The 20,956-nt window shown below is 41.6% G+C and overlaps 1 protein-coding gene and 1 pseudogene across 6 annotated transcripts in view; both read right to left on the reverse strand.

Annotated features, from left to right (window-relative positions):
- stxbp5b (syntaxin binding protein 5b (tomosyn)) overlaps positions 1 to 15,748 on the reverse strand; it is a 35,705-nt gene extending 19,957 nt beyond the window's left edge. For 4 of the 6 annotated variants that reach the window (XM_030082090.1, XM_030082088.1, XM_030082091.1 and 1 more), the window contains exons 1-12: positions 15,090 to 15,747; positions 13,794 to 13,891; positions 9,960 to 10,041; positions 9,453 to 9,553; positions 8,455 to 8,589; positions 5,805 to 5,868; positions 3,976 to 4,059; positions 2,851 to 2,974; positions 1,958 to 2,036; positions 1,333 to 1,487; positions 1,143 to 1,215; positions 205 to 352 (exon numbers count right to left, since the gene is read on the reverse strand). In XM_030082090.1, the coding sequence (XP_029937950.1) occupies positions 205 to 352; positions 1,143 to 1,215; positions 1,333 to 1,487; positions 1,958 to 2,036; positions 2,851 to 2,974; positions 3,976 to 4,059; positions 5,805 to 5,868; positions 8,455 to 8,589; positions 9,453 to 9,553; positions 9,960 to 10,041; positions 13,794 to 13,891; positions 15,090 to 15,230 (1,284 nt within the window). In that variant the 5' untranslated portion in view covers positions 15,231 to 15,747. Of the gene's footprint in view, positions 1 to 204; positions 353 to 1,142; positions 1,216 to 1,332; positions 1,488 to 1,957; positions 2,037 to 2,850; positions 2,975 to 3,975; positions 4,060 to 5,804; positions 5,869 to 8,454; positions 8,590 to 9,452; positions 9,554 to 9,959; positions 10,042 to 13,793; positions 13,892 to 15,089 lie in introns of all 6 variants that reach the window. The other 2 variants (XM_030082087.1, XM_030082092.1) reach the window with 2 other exon arrangements.
- A 2,988-nt stretch (positions 15,749 to 18,736) lies between these two features.
- LOC115354472 (ras-related protein Rab-32-like) lies at positions 18,737 to 20,736 on the reverse strand (annotated as a pseudogene).
- Positions 20,737 to 20,956: the final 220 nt, after the last annotated feature.

The raw sequence follows: 20,956 nt of genomic DNA on the forward strand, positions 1-20,956 counted from the left end.
TTCTATGACAACCAATATTGCAATGGCAACGAACACTGTCTAAACACACAACTCTCGTTTTTCAAATCTAGATTTTCCGAATGCAGCATCCTGTAACATTCCGGTTTGCCCCCAGACGTTACAATACACGGTCGCATTCATTCACTTTGAAAGCGCTGACGTGTTCGGTGTGTTTAACATCTTTCACGCAGAGGAGCCGCCCACCTTCTTGCTGTAACCTTGTCTCTTCTGCCGGCTGCCGACAGAGTAAAGTGCAGGAATCAGTTCAGCAGGGCAGTCGGCGAAGTACTCGCAGCAGGTCACCGGTGACTCATGGATGGTGAGAGGATATGGATTCTCAAAGATCGGGTACCTGTCCAGAAAACGCACAAAAAGTCAAATCTGTAGATTAAAAAATCTGACTAGGTGAGGCACAGGCAAGCATTACAGCTCAAAACACACACCAGTACAAACCCTGAGATGTGGGTTTATTAAAGGACCTGGATTTCAACGGTATTGTTCAGTGTCTTTGTATTTGGTTTTTATTTATTTATTCTGGTGATGATATGAGGTTTTCAATTAGGTGAACTTTAAATGTTTTTTTTTATGCTTTAATTGGTTGGTTCTGTCTAAGGGGCTGTTTGCTGTCCTCTGTTGTTGTCCTTGTTTTTAACTTTGATGTTTTCTTGTTTTATCTTGCCTTTGGCTGACAAAAAAAAAAAAAAAAAAAGACTAAATGAGATTTTTACCTGGTTAAATAAAAGTTAAACTATAAATTGTGTAAAGTGCCAATTTGTACTCAGACAGATGACCGATACAAGTGTTGTTTTCTGTTCTGGCAACTATTACAGGCTAAATGTAGTTGAAATAATTAGAACTTCCCTTGTTCCCTTTGATCCGCTTCCTAATAGTCTACATTAGCAAACAGGTCAAAATACTCACAAATCAGTGCACTATATATACGGTGTCAAACATCCAGTAAAAAGGCAAGAGGAGTTTTACAGCTCATTTTTAAAATATGAATCATAATAACTCTTTTATACAAGGGATCCTTTGTTTGCTGTTTCCTTCATTTTTCATAATCTACAACACCCACACAGACTGAAAGATTAAAACCAAAAATGCTGTAAATCTGCATTACAACTGGGAGGCCAAATATTCACCCAATCTGTCCGAGGTCAATTACAACTAAATCCTTCTCGAGCAGGACCACCACGGCGTAAGGCTCCTGGAAGTCTGGAGAAACACAAAGAGAGCAAAACCAACAGGGGTAATGATGTTATATCACTGCCCTAATACAAATCCTGAAACAAATACTAAAACTTGCGCAGGGTGGAGGGTGTTGCAACGTACCGTTTGGATATGGAGTTTCACAAAGTGTTAGGAAATCTACAATGGGGTAGTCCATCTCCAGGACGGCAGTGCTCTTGCCATGCATCACAGTCAGGCAGGCTCTCCTCCCCACCGTATCGTAAGACAGACCTCCAGACAGGACCATGAATGGGTCCCTGAACACAGGAAACACACACACACACTCAAAATTTAATTGCTTATTCGTGTAATTTCCTTTTGTTGTGATGGTGAGGAGCTTGTGGAGATCTGATCAGTGCTAAGTGGGTACAGAGGATTTTACTGTTGTGCTTTCTCTGGAGACGCTTTGGCCCAATTTCAAAAACACATCTACAACAGGAGGAGCTCACTTTTTAATTTTAATGAGAAACCCCATATTCCACCCTCTCCTCTAAATGTCTGCCATAAAGTATAATTAGATCAGATCCAGTGAATTAGTAATTGTTTATGCCCCTATCATTTCACATCATCAGAAGCATACTGTCAGAAAATAGACCAGCCTGTTAGCCACATGCTGTTTGGACGGAGCAACAGGAAAGGCTACTTTCAGTGCAGGATATGGATTCCAACTAGAGTCAATAAGACACAGGATGGGTGGGAACTCACTGCAGTCAAGCATCACACTTACCCAGCCCTTGTCGTTTTGTACTCCACTTTCAGGATAGGCTTGCATGGTTCTGGCTTCTTTCCATCCTTAGGCTGCTTTCCTAGTGAAGGTCAAGAGACAAAAAAGCATACACTCAGAGAACACAAGCATGCAAGCTGTGCACAAGATATACAGGTGATAGACAAAATAATGGAAACCCGCCATGGCAAATGACAGACTAAAATGGTCTACTCCTAATAACAAAAGCAACCACATGGGGAAGACATGAAATTGAATTCCAATAAGTGATATGTGTCAGCTTTAAAATGATTTTTTTTTCTTTCCAGACAACATGATGAAATAAACAGAGATCCACTCAGGATAAATAGTCAGTGACTGAAATGCAGGAATGTCTGGTACAAAAGGCTAAAATTATTTAATACAACAGTCTGGAAAAATCACGGCGACATAAGCCACAGACAGACAAACGGCCGCTGCAAAATGGAAGTAAGTGCAAGTGGAAGCTCACTGAAGGAGACAGAAACACCACTAAACTGCAGACTCAACATTAACACAGATCAACACAGTTCAGGACTCGTGACAGCCTTTCAAGAGAGGCGGAAACAACTCCGAGGCCAGAGGGTGGCCTTGCTTCTCATTAGACAGTGGGTGCTGTGATGAACTGTTAGGTGTTTCCGTTAATTTGTCCACCCCCCTGTATGTTGCACATATGTCAGACATGCAGTGCGGGCATGCTGCCTGACGCTATAGTGACTGGTTCTTTTATTCTCTTCTTATACAAAGACACCCCTCAGAGCAGAGGTAATTACAGGCACATAGAGATGCTTTTTAAGCAGACACAGGTGGCCTCTATGCAATGCACTGCGTGTGTGTATATATAAATAATACAACCATGTGTATGCAACAGCCCCTACCATGTGGTGTGATGGTCTGTGCAGGCTTGGCTGGGGCTCGTACATTCCATGTGGTCAGGGTGCCATCCGAGTGGCTGCAGACAAACTGTTTGCCCTCATGGTGCCACGCTACTGAGTGGATCGCCTGGAGGACGGCACAGCATGAACCACACCACAGCATGAACCACACCACACCATACCATACATGAGATTTCTGCAGAAATGAACTGACTTCATGGCAAGAAAGCTTCGAGGAGTGCTGAAACGTTAGCATGCACATTTGCAAACCCAAATACTAGACACAGAGAAAATGGGCTTTTCAGTGCACAATGCTAGACAGATAGATTTTATTTATGGACTATTAGACATTAGAATCCAAGGGATAACATGTAAAAGTGAAAACACTTATTTCCAACATGTTAAAAAGATAATAAAATAAAATAAAATAAAATAAAATAAAATAAAATAAAGAAGTACAAGCCATTCATCATAAAAATACAATCCTGAAATCCACCACACATGCCACCACAATTTAGGAAATGAAAAACCACTCCCACATCAAAAAAAGAAAGCTAAAATAACAATATCAGTGCACAGTAGTAAGCTGATCTAAGAGTTTATCTGCCAAAGGGCATTATATTTGTTAACAGATCATTTCATTGGCACAATATTCTATTACAGTGGTTCTCAATGTGGACCCCGAGGACCCCCAGGGGTCCTTGAGGGAGGTTCAGGGTAAATGTTTTAATTGATCTTTATTTAATTCCACTATGCAAAAATGGCAAAAAATGTGGAATAAAAATCGATTTGCAACAATTTTGCGTCGTGCACCTTTAATTCTTTAGAAAACGTAAAGTAGAAATATGACAAATCTAAACATATTTTTCACTCTCACTATGGTTATTCAAGCAGGAACAATAAAAATCCTCCCACATGAGGGTCCCATGATTGAAATCTTATCAAACGGGGGTTTGTGATCATCTGAAATCACTTGAGAATCACTGCTCTAGAACAAAAAAAGTGATAAGAGCGATAAGATTATGCAAAACCTGACAAGACCACACATGTTGCTGAAACAACAACGAGGAAAATCCGGACAAACCGCAACCCCCACATGAACGGAGTGCAATGGAAATAACGACTTACCTCATCATAATTGTAGCGGTAGTCAGCTTTTTTGGACTTCAAATCCCACAACACCACTATCCCACACTCGAATCCAATCAGAAGCTGCAATAACAAGAGAGGCAAGCACAGCTCCACTGATTGCTGTGAAACCACATATTGCACATATAACTGAGCTCGGGAGTCGACCTGACTGCATAACCACTGAGTTTGACGCCGTTCCAAGAATCCTCAAACAGGGGAATGCTTTACAATCGAACACCTTAAAGGAAAAGCCCACCTCATTTTGTCCTCAGCGGTTAGAAATAATCAATTTGTGATATTCGCTGCATTCCTGCTTCATCTACTCAAAGTCCCCATGAAATGAACTCCTATTTTTACTTGTTGGAAAACAGTGTGTCTTTAATTGTGACCTCATGCTGCACCAGAAGCCATAAATAAAATAAACTCATTGCACATTTTTGGCCGATGCTACCCCCTCGACCATCCCATCAAATAAAACTGTCTGCACTCTTTTTGCACACCGGCAAAGTGCCAGGTAGGCGGAGCTGACAGTCTATTTATAAAATTAACGCTAAAACCACATGGCCACTTCCCTCCGCTCAGACATGACGGTAAGATAAATCATCGACAAGGAGAAAGCAGCACAAACAGAAGAGCACATGGTTTGCAACAACCGAGAGTAAAGGATTTTGTTTTGAAAATGCAATGCACCATACCAAATTTAATTTAAAAAATAATCACATATTCATTCAGAATATGGTGGATTTAAAATAGCCTATTGTTCATGTGGCTGAGCTTTGGTTAACTTTCGCATGGGATCCGATATCATGTAATTTCTGATAGTTTATATTCGATTTCAGTGGCTCATGTCTTTTTACATCAAAACCAGGCACCAAATTGAGCTCAGCCACTGTTCCTCTCCTTCACTGTTACCTTCCTGGTTTACGCTTTTGAATGATTTGCTTTTACTGCTGCCCATGTCTGCGCCTTGCTTCCTGACTGTTGCTTTAAACTTGTTTCTAACTTCAGGCTGCTAACTTCACACCTGGCCAAGGACTACAGATGAAAACTGCCCTCATTAAAACCCTCCTCAACAGCCTGTTTCAACAGGAAATACAAAAAAAAAAATCAGGTTTGTACTTTAAGATTGCCATTTCATGGGGTCTTTGAGTTAGTCATTTGCTACATTTCACAGAATCTGTTTGAACAACCCACAGAAATGGGGTGTGAACTTGTTACATTCAATCAAAGGTGGGAGTATGAACACGTTTTAGCCAACTAGCATGAGAGCACCGGGTGTGTGCATGATCACGACCACTATGCATTGCATTTTGGTCTAATAAGGCTACTGTCAGCGGAGAAAATGGCACCTCTGTCTCTTCTGTGATGGATTTCTCCCCATGTGATTGTTGAAATGCTAAGTCTAGAAAGACCTCGCATTTCAGACTTATTTTGGTCTTAACATTTCAGACTTATTTTGGTCTAATAAGGCTACTGTCAGTGGCGAAAATGGTATCTCTGCCTCTTCCGTGATGGATTTCTCCCTGTACGATTGTTGAAACTCCAGGAAGAAGCCCGTGCTCTTCCGTTCTGAGGGACTGAGACCGAAATGTGACATTTACCACCGATGTGTTAATTAGTTGAAAAATGTTTCTGTTATTGGACTCAATTGTCGCTGCATCGGAAATATTGATGCAACGTCACATCATTTGCATGTAGCCGGTTAACCAGAGGGAAAGAAAGGAAAACGGTAAGAGATGATACATGCGTGATGCTTTTAGATTTAAGAATGGATTTGAATAGATGCATCTGTGGCATGTACGATGTAGAGTATAGGTGTCGAGTACCTTTCCTTCATCCATGGGGTTATCACTGATGTGGACGACGGGCCCAGGGTGTGTCTTGGTGGATCTGAGTTGGATTTGGCGAAAGAAAAAGAGAGAGACAGAGAGAATGTGAACGCAAAGATACCTGCATTTTGTAGATCCGCATGATGCATACCTTGGAAAACATACTGTGCTGCTATCAGACAGAAAGAGAGACAGGTAGACGTGCCTTCAACCAGTGAAGACACACCATTAAGTAAAAGAATAAAAGAAGTAGCTGGTCGGTTTGTTAAGGGATGGAGCATCAATGTGAGAGAGAAAGAAACACAACATGAGACAGAGAGAAACAAACAGAGCGACAGAGAACAGGGTCATATGAGGGTCTGTGAAAGATTACAGCGAGGCAGCGTGTGGAGACAGCGTCACCGTGGCAACAGAGCAAGGGGGCATGGTGGAAGCGAAGGTCTGGTCTAAAGAAAGCGTCGTCACCACCGAATGTGGTCTGGCTCCAGTGGCTAATGATCTCATGGCTGTGTTGATGAGTCAATACAATCAGTGATGCAGCGGATGGACTGGAATATGAACCCCGGTCAGTGAAGAAACAGCCACAAAACCAGCTGTTTATTATTGTGCACTGATACGTTCAGTGTAGCATTAATGTGTGTTCTCTTTTCTTGAAAAAAAAAAATAATTACTTAACTTGGAAACATTTTAGTCTTCTTGCAATGTGTGCACTGAGTACTGTTAGATCACTATTGTTTTCCACTACATCCATGAATATAAATATTAAGACAGCATGCTTTCTACGTGTATTGCAGGTGACCAAGAATGTTCAGCTGTGCACAAAATTAAAAAAAAAAAAAAAAAAAAAAAAAAATCAATCAAAGACTCTTGTATTGATAGGCTATATATCGTTTATGCACTTCCTTTTCATGTAATGCTACAAGATCTACATTTTAGTACAGTGTTAAGTAAGTGCTTTGTGCCAACTCTACTGTTTTAATAAATTAGAATTAAAATGGGAATATATAAGTGTCATGCAGCATGTTGTGTCTTAAGCGCTTAATAAAAAGCTTTAGACATTTTCAGCATTGCAATGTTTCGCATCGTGCTCCATGTAGTCTGCAGTTTTTAGCATTTATTTAATTAATTTAGTTTGCACATACAACTTAAAGCTCTTTGCACGTGAACCAGAAACTCAGTTTCCGTGTCAGAGACTCGGAAACTGCTGAAAACAACTGAACATGTTTAAAATGTAACACGACAACAAGTGCCTCTTTTCTGCAAATGTGCGATTTAGATTCCCATAATTTGACAGACAACAGCATTTCTAATCTCTGCTGTCCGTTTGTAAGACATTAATCTTAGCTGATGGCATACTTTGGTGCTCTGACGCCTCCGAGTCCCACATCTAAGACAGCGATCTATCAGATTGCAGCAGCAGCGTCACCTAAACACATTTTACAATTTTAGCTGTCAGTCAGTGTCTGAAATTAATTTTTTTTTTTTTGGCTCACCTACCAAGGGCTGGAACATTAAGAATAATTACCCAGCAAAAATCATTTTTACTGGACAAAATATATTATAGAACTACATCGCCCTGGCCATTGTCAGCACTACTTCATGCACAGAAGACTGTGTGTTCATTTAAAAACTTCTCTCTCATGTGGTCGTCCATCATGAAATGCACCAGAATATAACCAAGGCATTTGAAAAGTACCAGTCAGTTTGATGGGGGACTAATTTATCCACCAGAGACAAATTTTTTCTGGTTTTTAGCACTTGATGGGTGTTCATTTTGAACAGAGTCGATAAAAATCTAAAATCTACCTACTGCAGGATCTGAGTTTACTGTAGTATTGAGTGCCCACATAAAAACCTGCGCTGTATGTGAAAAGAAAGGTGGGAATAGGTGACACTTTGTAAATCACAACACATCCAGACGCCGGCTCACCGGAAAGAAGAACCACCAACACACAACACACCCACTCTCAACACTGATCAGACCTTTGCTCAGCCGCACTCACACCTGCATTTACACTCAGGCTTACAGAACACACTGTCTCCGCTGACAGACGTTGCCATTGGTCAATGCTCACTTTAAAAGGCAATTAATCTTGCCACACTGAATGCACCGCGTTGCATTCAGTGGCAGTAACCAGAGAGTGTCCAGCATCAAGATTCACCTAGGGCGCAAGCATTCATTTAATTATGTGCATGGGAAAATAAATGATTAATGAAGAGGCATATTAAATCTGGTGTTTAATCAAATATGATTTAACACTATAAAGAAATGACTATATGCTGCTATGTTATGGAAAGAGATTATAATGATACTTTGCCCATTTCTTGTTGTAAATGTGTGTTTCAACCTAGGCCATATTGCTTCTCTAACATTTTTCTAACAACACTCCTTACCTGCCTGTTCACTATCAAATCTAATGCTAGACAATAGTGAAGAGAAAATTTCTTTTTTTTTCTTTTTCCTGTATGACAGTACAGTGCATTGCATCCTGTGTAGCCGGTTTACCATTGAACTGCCATGATGCGACACTGATGGCATCCACATTCCTTTCCGTTGCACAGTTTCCTGGTATGGTTGCCAAAAAGTCAACTACAAAGATGCGGGAGAAAAAAAAAAAAAACAGAGAGCTGGAAAACACAGACTCACAGTTCAATGGCTTTGTTCCACATGATGACGTAGCCTGAGAGAGTGAAGGACTCCACATTGACAATGTGGATGTTTCCTCTTTCTGTGCCGATGTAAAGCCATTTGCTCTGGAAGGGCAGGTGGCAGTACGTGATCCTGCAAGACAAGATCAGGGTCCATCACAAAAAAATATTTTCATTACTTCATCGCTGAGTAACATCAAAAGAATCATCCTCGCCCCTAATCACCCTGGTCCAACTGGAAGACGCAGTGTGTGACAAGGTTTAATTACAAAAGCCTTGCTCTGTGTCACACTAATGAAGCCTGACTAAATATAGCACAACAGAGCAGAACAGGCGAATAAATGTTGGAGACTTTAATTGTTAAGAAACATTCAGAATTTTACAACATTTACAATACCGTATGGCCAAGGCTTGCATATCTCAAAATTCACAGCTACTGTCTTGTGTCTAAAAACTTGAAAAGATGATGCATGCTGGCACTGTGTTGTGTAAACGAAACAATTTCAAACTTTGACAGACCGCAACTGCCACAACACAAATCCAAATGTGACAAAAGCTGAAGGAAGGATGCATCATTGGGACGACATGTTTACTTGATAGATTTCTGAAACGAACAACTCCTCTACATGATGACTGGTTACCAACAAAGTGGCTGGATGAAAAAAACAAGCCTACCGGTCACAGACAAAAATTTCCGGAAATTTAATGTCACCCACTTTTATGAATGCATCTTGAAGGCATTTGTATTGTGCTGTTACCTGAATGAAATCACATTTCCCTTTTGGTTACAGAGGAAAACAAATTCAGCTGTTGCACCCCCGCTGGACAGCAGACAAATGGATAATTTCTCAAGAAGTGATGGGTACAAAATTGCAAATAAACCACTGAGAACAATGAGGCCAGCTGTGACGACTGTCTCCCATTTTTGCTCATATTTCACCGAGCGACAGATGCACTGTGCCTGCATATAGAGAAGGAGAAAGAAGCGTGTGTTACCTCTCTCTGTTGAACTTGAGAGAGTGCAGGATGGCGGGAAGCTTTTGCCTCAGGTTCCACAGGTGGATGCTGTCATCAGCTAAGGCACTCACCAGCGCCCCCTGAGGGTAGGGTCACAAACAGAATGACATACACAATCCCGCTGATAGGTGTTTCTATACCCTCCTGTGCATGAAATATGTTGTGGCATGGCAGGAGACTTTTACACAGCAGGATCATGAGCACACGACTAAGAGGCCATTACAGAGGGCTTTGGGCCGCAAAACTAACTTTACTGTTTAATCAATGCATTCACTAAAAGCACATTTCACACAGCTAGCAGTGATTCATGGCCTATAAACATTGAATAAGCACCTGTAAACGGTGTCTAAGGCGCCTGCTAGCAAGCAGACAGGGCATGAATGGGTGAATGGATGGATGGATGGATGCATGAGGCAGTGGACAGACTGGGACTGAAGGAGTGAGGGGGAAAGGAAACCAAACAAGGAGCGGGTAATGACAACCAACCTCATTGATCAGGAACTGGAGCTGGATGACAGCAGCACCGCTCTCGTGCTGGCAGTAGCACTCCACACCCGCACGGCCAAAGCTTAGATACAGCTCAGTCAAAGAAAAAATGCAAATATCTGGACATCAAACGTGCACTTAAAATAACACTTGAACAATAGCATGTTAAAGAGGCAAATCAATCAACTTTTAGATCAACAGTATACCAACATTTCTCCATTTCTCCTTTTTCAATATACTCCGATTATCAGTCAGCATTCCTAATCAAGCCCTGGCAATAAGATGAACCAAATCAAACCCCTGAGTTATAAACCAGTGGCCTCTGTCTGCCGTATTTATTCATATCTCCATGCGTCAGCCAGTACGGCAGCAGCATGATTAGTTGTCTCTTGTCTTCACTCGTAGCTCCTTCTATTTGAATCTTAAGTGCAGGTCAGAGAATCCCCGCCTGCTAAATTTGTCCACACAAAACAACCAGGCCACCCATTTAGCCAACAGTAGATCAAGCCTTACTCTAAACTGTTTGCGAGCTCACAGAGGTGCCAAAAATTACACTGACTTGCACGTATGGAAATAGGGAGTCTGTGGTGCTCAGGCATGTAGGCACCGTGACTGTGCATCCCACAAACCTCCAGGAGAAATAAGAAGCAAAAAAAAAGAGGGGTTCATCTACATCAAACAGAGATATAAGGAAGCAAACATGAGATATGCTCATGACAGTCAAGAGGCAAAGATAGGGGAAGAGCCAACAGGAAATGATAACCATTTTTTTCTTTTTAATTTAGCCCAAACTATCTTGAATATGTTTGACAAAAACACACAATAAAACAGCAGAAATATGAGCGGCCCATAAATAAAATGAGGTATGATGCTTCCAATACCGTTTCCAGGATCACACCAAGTAATAAAAACTGCAGAGACAGGGCATTCTGTTCCCTATAGTTCTGAGTCCATTTTGAGCTGACAGACTGTAATGAGATATGTCTGAGCAGGATTAACATAGCTGTGATCAAACAATCCCTCAGTGCCTTAAACAAACTAAGGTGGGGTTTGCAGGAGACCGTTTGAGGACAGGCTCAACAGTGGGCATCACTTCTGCAGACAGATGGAGGCAAACACAGACTCTCAGACTTATAGTGGCGCCAGTCAAAGGCCGTTGGCAGCTGAACTCACTTTCACCCATGACCTTTCCATCCAGCTTTGGCTCCCAGCTCTGCAAGTTCTGCACAACATTTGTCATAATTATTAACGGGTATCATGTCTCCATAGGTCCACAATGGGGCCAGGATTCATTAAGTCCATTTCATAGCTGCTGGTCTTCCCATAAACAGGAATAGAGCACTATTCTAAAGAGCAAAAATTGTAATATGTCACATTGTACATTTGTTTATTCATGTTGTTAAGAGCATACTGCAGTAGCATGACTCCAACAGTGTTATTCTTATGGAACCAAGGCAATATTACTACCTGATTATTATGCTATGTGCATGAAAGTGCCAAGACAAATTCCTGGTTAATGATTTTGTTTTATGCTACAATAACAATGCTGCAGAGCCAAGCAGCTTTCTAAGCAACAAGGAAACTCAGAAGAGGAGCATGAGGGGACAAGATTTTATCGATGGTGAGTTTGTAGAATATTTTGTCTGAACTTCCTCAACCTGACACACTCAGCAGTGTGAGCATGTGAACTTCATTTTTCCCACATGCAACCTTTTCATCAAAGCCTTCACTCAGCACTTTGTAAACTGAGACTGTTTAAAGGGCACTGTGTTTACCTTTAGCACTTTATTTGTCCTGTAACCTTATTAGTAGAAACACAAGTTTCTGGGACTTTGCAGGCACAGGAGGCCCACACACACACACACACACACACACACACACACACACACACACACACACACACACACACACACACACACACACACTATGTATGATTTTGCAAGCAGCAGAGGATCTTGCCCTGGTGGACAGTTTCCAGGCTGTTCCTGAGAAGAAGAGACATCACACTCGTGTCACCCCTTAAACATGAATACTTCCCCATCTGGTATACCACTGTGGTTTACCAAGCAGCATTTCAACATCAGCAGGTTTCGTTATGCAGTCAAATGATAATCATCAAGGCAGGAAGTTGTCTTAATCATACTAGCTCACCAACAAAAACAAGAAAAACATTCAAGTCTTTGCAACCTCGTTTACTGGAGTTAATGCAAAAAAAGGAGGGAGTTTACAAATATAAACAGCATTTAAGCTCAGTGGTATTTCTGCATTACAACCTCATCAATCCAAACCTCTAGCTTCCAACATGAGTTAAAAATGCATATTTGATGTCTCCGCTTTGATACACGACATTGCAAGCATTTAATTTGCAAATTAAACCACAGGAAAGGAATTTGTCTGTGTCCATCTGGTCCAATTTTTAAAAGTTCTAATCATTTCACTATGCCCAATGACCTCCATTCCCTTGGGGGTTATAAATGAGCTTCTACTGTATTTTCAATCAGCAGTACTTTTAATGGTTGTTTTTTGCTTTGCTCCAAAAAAAAAAGGAACACAGTTCAATGTTTTGTAACGGCCAAAAGCTGAAGCTAAATTAATTAAAAAGCAGTGGGGAAGTGTCTCCGATAACACACTGATTAAAACACTGTAGTAGAGACAGATCTTGTAAAAGTAGACATTTATTGCTTGTAGACATCTCATTGAGCTTATGTCTACTGAGCTGTGGCAGCATTTCCAAACTCCAGGGGCAATGAGGTGGATCGATACAGCCTGTCTTTTGATAAATGGACCAATTGCCTGAATGACAGTAATCCCATCAGCTCCACCGTGCACATTAGGACAACATGGAAGCAATGTGTGTTCTTCGGGAGCTGCCCTGTAAACACAATGCTCTCTTAATCTAGTGGATAAAGACGAGCATGGAGCCACCTCTAATGGTGATCTAAATAAAGCAGATGGGTCTCCCGAGCAGGACACCAGCACTAAGGAGAATCCTGAGTGTACACACTAACAGGTGAACCCTGCAGACGTCAGGTAAACAACATAGCCCGGGCCACATACCCAAATCATCAAATATAAATCTTAATGGTCTGGAATCCAGTGGGCGTTTTTGTTGCTTGGGCTCATTTGAGCTGCTTGATTAGTTTTAAAAACAGATTTTTCCCACAAATATAAACACGACTCAGAAACTGCTTTCCAACTGCCCAAGGGCCCTGCAGCACGGTAGCAGCTTGACTGCGTGTGTATGTGTGCGTCGCGCATGGCCTGACAGCCGCGCACAGCAGGTCCAGTGATGTTTACAGCACATATGAAGTGGCATCCTGGCACAGACTGGGCAGCACAGTTGATGAGGTTGGCTCCTTGGCATATGGCAGAGGAGCTGTTCATGCTACTGCAGAGATACCACTAATGAGCCCGGGTCCTCCTGGAGAAGGGGGCTGCTGGCTACAGAGAAACACAGCCTAGATAGTGTGTTGCTCTACACCCACCACTTCCTTCAGATTGGTTTGGATTTTCTTTTTGTAGTGCTGCCTGACAAGGGCCAAAAAAGGTCACTCAAAGTATTAATTTCCCAGATGATGAAAGAAGCTTCAGGAAGCAGCTTGGTCACACATTTTCTGAGAGGCTGTCACAATGTTAGGCAAGGGTTTGGTATGTACATATGCATGTGTGTGTGTGTGTGTGTGTGTGTGTGTGTGTGTGTGTGTGTGTGTGTGTGTGTGTGTGTGTGAGTATGTGCATGTAGGCTGTGGGATGCAGAGAAATCATTAGTATCATTCAAACTTTGCCTCCTTTGTGGGGCTCCTTTCATTTTCATTTGCCATGAATAAAGGATACAGCCTCAAAGCTCCACTCTGAGTCCCAACAGCCAGGATTTTCTGCACAGGGTCAAAAGCCATTGAGGATGGTTGATGTGGGAAGCCATGACGCACAGTCTGTAGGAAAGAGCAGAATTTATTTTAGAGCTAGAGTAAGCTAATCAATCATCTGCCACACAGTCAAAATGTTTTGGTGACTAAAAGCTGGCATTACCGGAGGGAAAAAACAATCGAGCATTATCATGATCAGAAGCGGCGCAATTCATCAATGTGGAAAATGTGTCTCATTATCAAAACAAATTCGACAAAGCAAAAACATCAGTGCAAACGAGAAATGGAGTAACTTCGTCATCCATTCTGACATTCACCTGCCATATGCGTATAAGGTAAAGCCTCCAAAACATTCATTTCCCCCTTATATTTGCAGAACCACCACGCATTAAATCATCACAGCGAATATAAACAAAATGCTTAAACCAAAATGCTCCCACCATCAGGCATCCATGGCACAATCATTTAGGGTTAACAACCTTGCCAAGCCATCCATAACCTCATGCACAGACAGCTTGCAACAACATTATGTAATAGATAATGCCTTGCCACTGTAACCTGGGGACCTGACCTATTCCGATCCCAGCTGGGGCAGAGCTGGTGGGTTGGCACTCCAGGGTGTTCACCACATTTCACAGACAGGCAGACCCAAAAAAACAAAAAAAAAAAAGGCTACAGCAAGGACCAAGCTGGCTCCTGTGCATGACTAAAAAATACTTTAGAAAATCATGTCTGGCTAACAGATTAAATACAAGCTACAAGCAGTGAGGTGAGGCTTAACTCAGACTGATCAGATCCCCTTCTCCTCCCACCCCAGCCCCTGCTTTGTCAAACTGTAATGACTTGATCAGGTTAGCTGTAGCTAACTTGTGTCACTGACTCGAGGCGTCAATTCAGTGCAATGCAAACAGCTCCAGTGTGGTGCTATGGCAGCCTGGCTACAGCCCCCGTGGTAAATAAGAAGCCAGTCAGCTGATTAAGACACAGTCCCTGCGGAGGTCTGCACAGCTAGCCCACGGTATAAACCTGGGCTTTATTTGATCTCGGATGCATTTTTGCAGCGTGTGTTTTCTAGTGCAATATGCATGCGTTGAAGGCAAGCCATTTACATCCTAATGAGCGGCGCGGATCGAGATAAGAGCAATGTCGGCGTTTGGTCAGGCGCTGTCATCTGACTGTCGGTTGTCCAGAAATATGCAAAAAAAAAAAAAAAAAAAAAAAAAAAAAAAAAAACTGTCTTAGCTGCTATTAAGGGGAAGCCCACCTTGCAAAGCTGAAAATGCTCCGATTGAAGAGTCTCCTGGATAACATCATTTTCCCTGGTACCCGGCTGTGCAGTTGCGGAGGAGGAAGAGGAGACCGCTGTCAAGCCGTCCAGCACCTTCCGAATATTAAACTTCTTCATTTTCCACCGGTACAGACGAAACGGCTGAAATCGGGAATAAGGATCAACCGAGCTACCATAAATTGGACAGAGGGGGGGTAGCTGCTAGCTAGTTGGCTAAAGACGCACAGTTAATATCTTGCTCTGTTAATCTCACATGTTACGGAGGGTGTTGACAACGCACTCTCCAAAAGCACCCGAGCTGCGCGCACATACATTGATTTAGCGAGTCGTCTCCGCTGGCCGCGTTAATCCACCATTTATGTGGCCAGCTTTGGCGTTATTCGGTCGGGATCAATCGTTTCCGTGAGCTGTTTCCCAGGGCTCAGCTGGTAGCAAACTGGCTACGGAAACGCAGTTAACTGCAGCGGGGATTGAGTCTGCGCTCTGCGGACACCCGGATGAGAGGCTGCTCTAGTGACAGCTACTGTCAAAGCCTGCTCGCAAACTTAGTGAATTAACAAAATAACGCCATATGCTCGAGGAAATAAGAGAGCTCGCAACGTTGCAGATGTTGATTCGTGGAAATCCAGTCATGCACAAGCTCGTCTTCCTCATAGACAGTCGCCTCTCTGTGGAAATCCACACCGGAGAAATTTGATACAAGCAGACAGAAGTCCTCTTTGCATATAAAAAGGTTGTGCGTGCCCATTCTGTTGTGTCGGCGTGGAAAATGGGCCGTATTTCCGCCCTCTAGTCTTTACCCAAAGGAGGAAAAAACTAGGTTATTTTTCTTCCACTGAAAAGAAACCAAACCCTGTTTAAAAAAAAAAAAATCAAAAAATCACATTTAAATTTTTCATTTATTATGGTATATTTTACTGTATATTCCTAATAGCCACCTAGTTAGGGGTTAAGTTGGATAGTTTCGTGTGGATGGCCTCTGCTTTTAAATTGCATAAGGTGGACCGCACTTGCCCTGCTTTTACCAGATCTCACATGCCAGGTCCCAGTCGCTGTTGGATCTCATCTGCACCCAGTAAAAAGCTACAGTATCCTTAATATCCCACTCTTGAAACATTGATTTTACCGGGTTTGCACATGCGCTCCTTCTACACTAGATGGCGCACTCTACCAATATTCCATCTGGAAATCCAACTGTGGTATTTTGTTGAGAGGCTTCATCGGCTCATAAAGCCAAATTCAGCACCATGGACAGCGCCGCATGGATTGATACTCCTAGTTAAGATAGTAAAAGATATTATTTGTTATCAGTAATTAGACACGTTGACATACCCAATATTTTTATATATTCAGGATTAACCATTTTTCAGACAAGAAGGCCACATTGGAGACAAATTTAAATATGACATTTCAATGCAGTAAAATACAACTCTGACAACTGCATTATTGAAACCATCTGCTTTGTACAGCGAGTAAATATTAAATTAACACAGGCCTGCAGTAAATGAGTCATTCAAAATACAGTGAGAGGGAGAGACGGGAAGGATAGCTCGCAATAGTGCATAGTCTTCATGAACCTTTTCACAAGTTAGACTAAATTGAAATTTTCATGCAATCATGAATATATGAAAGAAGCTGCCAAAGAAAATGCATGCTGGAGAGCCGATAAAATAGGGCAATATCAATAATGCACAAGTAATGGGATCTGTTGCACAGAGTGGGACTCTCATTCAGACTGTCATATTTATGAACAACAAGTTATGAGGATGAGCTTTTGTGTCCAATGTGAAAAGTATTGGGGCCAGCATCCCTGTATGACTCCTGAATCTAGGTCTCTAGTATCTGGGACATATATCCATAATTAGCAGTTGTGTGTTACTTCTCACTCACTTTCCCTCAGGCACATTTGCCACACAAGGTAAACTGCAATGCTGGCTTTCATGTTGCAACTCACTTCATCAACAAAATGCATAAATGCTGTCACACCAAAGCAAAAGGGTGTATTACACAGGAAAAAATCCAGGGTTAAAAAAATAAATGTGTTTGAGTAAATGTGCCTGACGTAGCTGGACAGAACCTGAACGTGGACAAGAGAGAGCTTTTGGGTATAACTACCTAGCGGCGAGGATGTAGAACAGATCCCCAGATGCACAGCAAGGACACTGCAAAGTAAAACTATAGGACAGCAATGAACAGATGGGTGTGCAAAAATAACCACTCTAATATACAACATGTCAGTGAACATAAAGGACAAGGTTTCACTCTCACAAAATATCCCAAAGACAATTCATCAAATGCTATCTCACAACTCCGCTCATGTGGTGGGATTAACGGCGTCCCACCACTTGCTATAAGATTAAGTTGGGACTTATTGAGCACATTTGAAGTACTGACCTTTGACCACTGGGAACTTTAATTAAAATTCATTAAAGTCCAAGATGTGGTGAGAATGAGTGTCATTACACTGTTAAAAACTGAACTAAACCCTTTAATGGTACTTATCACAAGATAATTTGCTAGATAATGTCAACCTAACAAAGCTTGCCAGACAGTGTTTTTCAGTGAATACTGGTCAGTCCTGCAGCAAAAAATACGAGCAAATTATTAATGAACACATATCATGCAGTACATTCTGCATGATAATACACTTGCAAGATCTGAGGAGCCATTTGCATATATATATTTTTCTCACTCTTTCCGCATCAACAATCCTATAATTTCTAAATGTTGGTCCAAAAATGCAGTCTGATGGCACACTATACAGGTCAGTGAGGCAATTGTATATATATATATATATAAAAAAAAAAAAATACAGCAGAATATTATAACTGTTTAAATTTCTCTATTGTTGATGACTAGGTATGCGCCCTCTGCCCACTTAATATAGCACACTCAGAAACACAGCCCTCTCTGGAGGGTGTAGCTGCGTGTTGCATTTTCACATATTTCCTTAAGAAAGCATCCAGAAAAATCAGGTCATGCTGATAGCTTTCTCCGCTATTGGCCATATCAAGCCAGGCTGTTGTGCTTCCAGACTATGATAATGGCCTGGTTTTAGCTCCTCTCACTGCAAAGTGATTAGGACATAATTACATGCATGGGTTGCATAACAGACAAGTAACACTTGAGCTAAGATGAAACAGATTCTCATACTGAGCAATATTTGACAGATTAAAAAAAAAATACAGAAATATTAGGGGGTCATTTTTCTTTCTTACTTGCATGTGGTTTTGGAAAATACCAGCCTTGACATATCTCTATTCTGGCCGCTCATTATTGTAGGTCATCCATCAGCAAGTCTTGTTTGTAAAGGAAGTGTCACAGAGTTTTCCCAGCACGATGTGGGTCATGCTGATCTGTTTATTAGCCTGCTGACTGTATCAGTGGATTACCACAGAATTGAGCTCAATTGTTTCCATGGAGGTGTTTATTATGAGACAACCCACACGGTCCACACATTATGGAGGAGACATGCAGTATATGGCTGACAAAACTACAGTTGTGAAGGCACTAACGGTGCGAAACACGAAGCACAGCACATCTAGCTCGGTAGCCGCTCAGTATCAAAAGCCTGGTCTTGTTAGAGCGTTTAACCGGTAGCTGCCTTTGCCTGGCTCTGTGCCTCAGAGCCTTGGCCTCCCGCAGCACAGTGATTGGCTCTGAATCTCTCCGGGTGCCTGGTTCACTTTGATCCCATCCCGGTGGTTCTCTTCGATGAACAGGCCTGCGCTGAACAGCATCATTTGCTTGACAAGAAAGGCACCTGCCTCATCAATATTTATATTGTCCTGTAAACAGTGAGGGACATGTGAGTTTCAGAACATGGTGATGCATGCATTGGTTAATCCTGTTATACTGTTTGATGTGTGTGAGAGCCTTGGGAAGTGCACGAGCCCGGGCTGTAACTATATGTTAATGTTTGAAAATACATTTTATTATATACTATAGCTGCAGTGTTAAAATTCATAAATGTGCTTCATGCAGTTGTACACGATTCACTGATGGCAACACACAAGCAGTTTAGAGGGTAGGCTTGTACAAAAAACCTCTCAAAGGCAAAAATAATAATTGGCTAAGATAAACCTGAATGAATGGAGCCAGGTAACCTCAATTTTCTGGCTAAGACTGAAGCTCAGGGGAAAATGCATGCAAATATTTCTAATAATATTCATTCAAACTAGCCATACTAGCCTAAAATGTATTTAGGTGGACTAGTTAGCCAACCTTCTGACCTTTCAAAATCACAACTGCCATTATCATTGAATTAATGAAAAGGCTGTCATTATAATTTTTTAATTTCTATTCATGTTTTGACCTTCCACATATTCAAATTCGGCCCCATCCACTGAGGTTAAACTCAGCCAGTAAGGTGATTTCTGGCTCCAGAGCAGCTCTATACCTCCAGTGTATCCTGCCTGATGCATACTGCTCTGCAATAAACAAGGATACAATACCTCTGTGGAAGTCTCCAAGCAGCCTGGGAAGCTGTTCTCTTTACAGAAGCGGTCCAGAGAGCAGGCTAGCTCTCTGTTCCCTTCTGTCATGTCACATTTGTTGGCCAGCAGCACAGCAGGGACCGAGCTTACGCTGTCAAGACAAACTTTGCTATCTAGGTCCTGCTTCCACTCCAAGGCAGCCTCCGAGGTGGACCTTTTTGTAATGTCATTACCCCCTTGTAGTACACTTTGGACATCTTCTCAAACTGCTCCTGGCCTTGTAGAAAGAAGAAATAAAGGGTAATATATGCTGCCCCACAGCTTTCTCAAATTTTTGGCAGCGTTAAGGATAATTCACGTTCATTTAACTTAATTCATATTCAAATTATTCACGTAATAGCACCCTTTTCCTCAGTAATTTCTTATAAATTGGATGTAAGTGTCAGTACAGTTTTTGAATATTGCAGGGGATCTGCTTCCTCAAATGAATGAATTGAGAATGAATTGGCCCCAATACTGTTTTAAAGAAGCGTTTACTCCAGCGTGTGACTTGCAATCTCAAAACAGACTGTAAACGTTACGTAACAAGTGTGAGACTAACAACAATAGTTTTCTGAAATAAAATGGTATGTTTCCATGGACACTGGTTATGACTAAAATTAGATAAACATAGGGGAAAGGGCTCTGGTATCAGCTGTTAATTGCCAAAGAAAACGCTGCAGTTTCTGGGGACTAAAACTCTCCTGAAGGCAACAGAAAAGATGTGACCTTATGGAGCTCGGGCAGTTATAGTCGAAACACAACGTTGTTTACCAGATTTTTAATTCCAACACAGTGCCGTTTTTGCAGCAGGATCATCTCAGTGTGGATTTTGATGTGAAACTCATACAAAATTGAAAGTTCAATCACACAACAGAACTGTAACACCGAATTCATGCAACTGAACACACAGTGCAACATTTTATCTCACCTGTAACATCCCAAAGTTGTAGCCTCACCACCGTTTTCGGCGTCCCATTTGATTGGTTTTTTAGAGCAAAGTCATGTGCAATCAATGGTTTGTTTGTCTTGTGAAAACATTTGTTGACATAAATTGAGATAATTCTGCTTTTCCCAACGCCCACGCTCCCTGTGACTAAAACTTTGAACAGCTTGTCTGAGCATAATGACACAGGACTTCTTGTCATGCTGCAATAGCCCTGTTATAAACAAGTTGACACAGGTTTTGAAATGTGAAATTAAAGACCTTGTGAAAGAATAAAACATTTTTTCTTTCATAACCAAAAAAAAATAAGCCTTTTCACATCAAATTAACCCATAAACAAAGCCCCGTGGTTTGATATTAATTGTATGTGTGTTTGGCAGTTTCAAATCTAATTGTTGCTCCTTTTATTACTACTTTTGATA

This window comes from Myripristis murdjan, chromosome 22 (assembly GCF_902150065.1).
Source record: "Myripristis murdjan chromosome 22, fMyrMur1.1, whole genome shotgun sequence".
NCBI classification, from domain to species: Eukaryota; Metazoa; Chordata; class Actinopteri; order Holocentriformes; family Holocentridae; genus Myripristis; species Myripristis murdjan.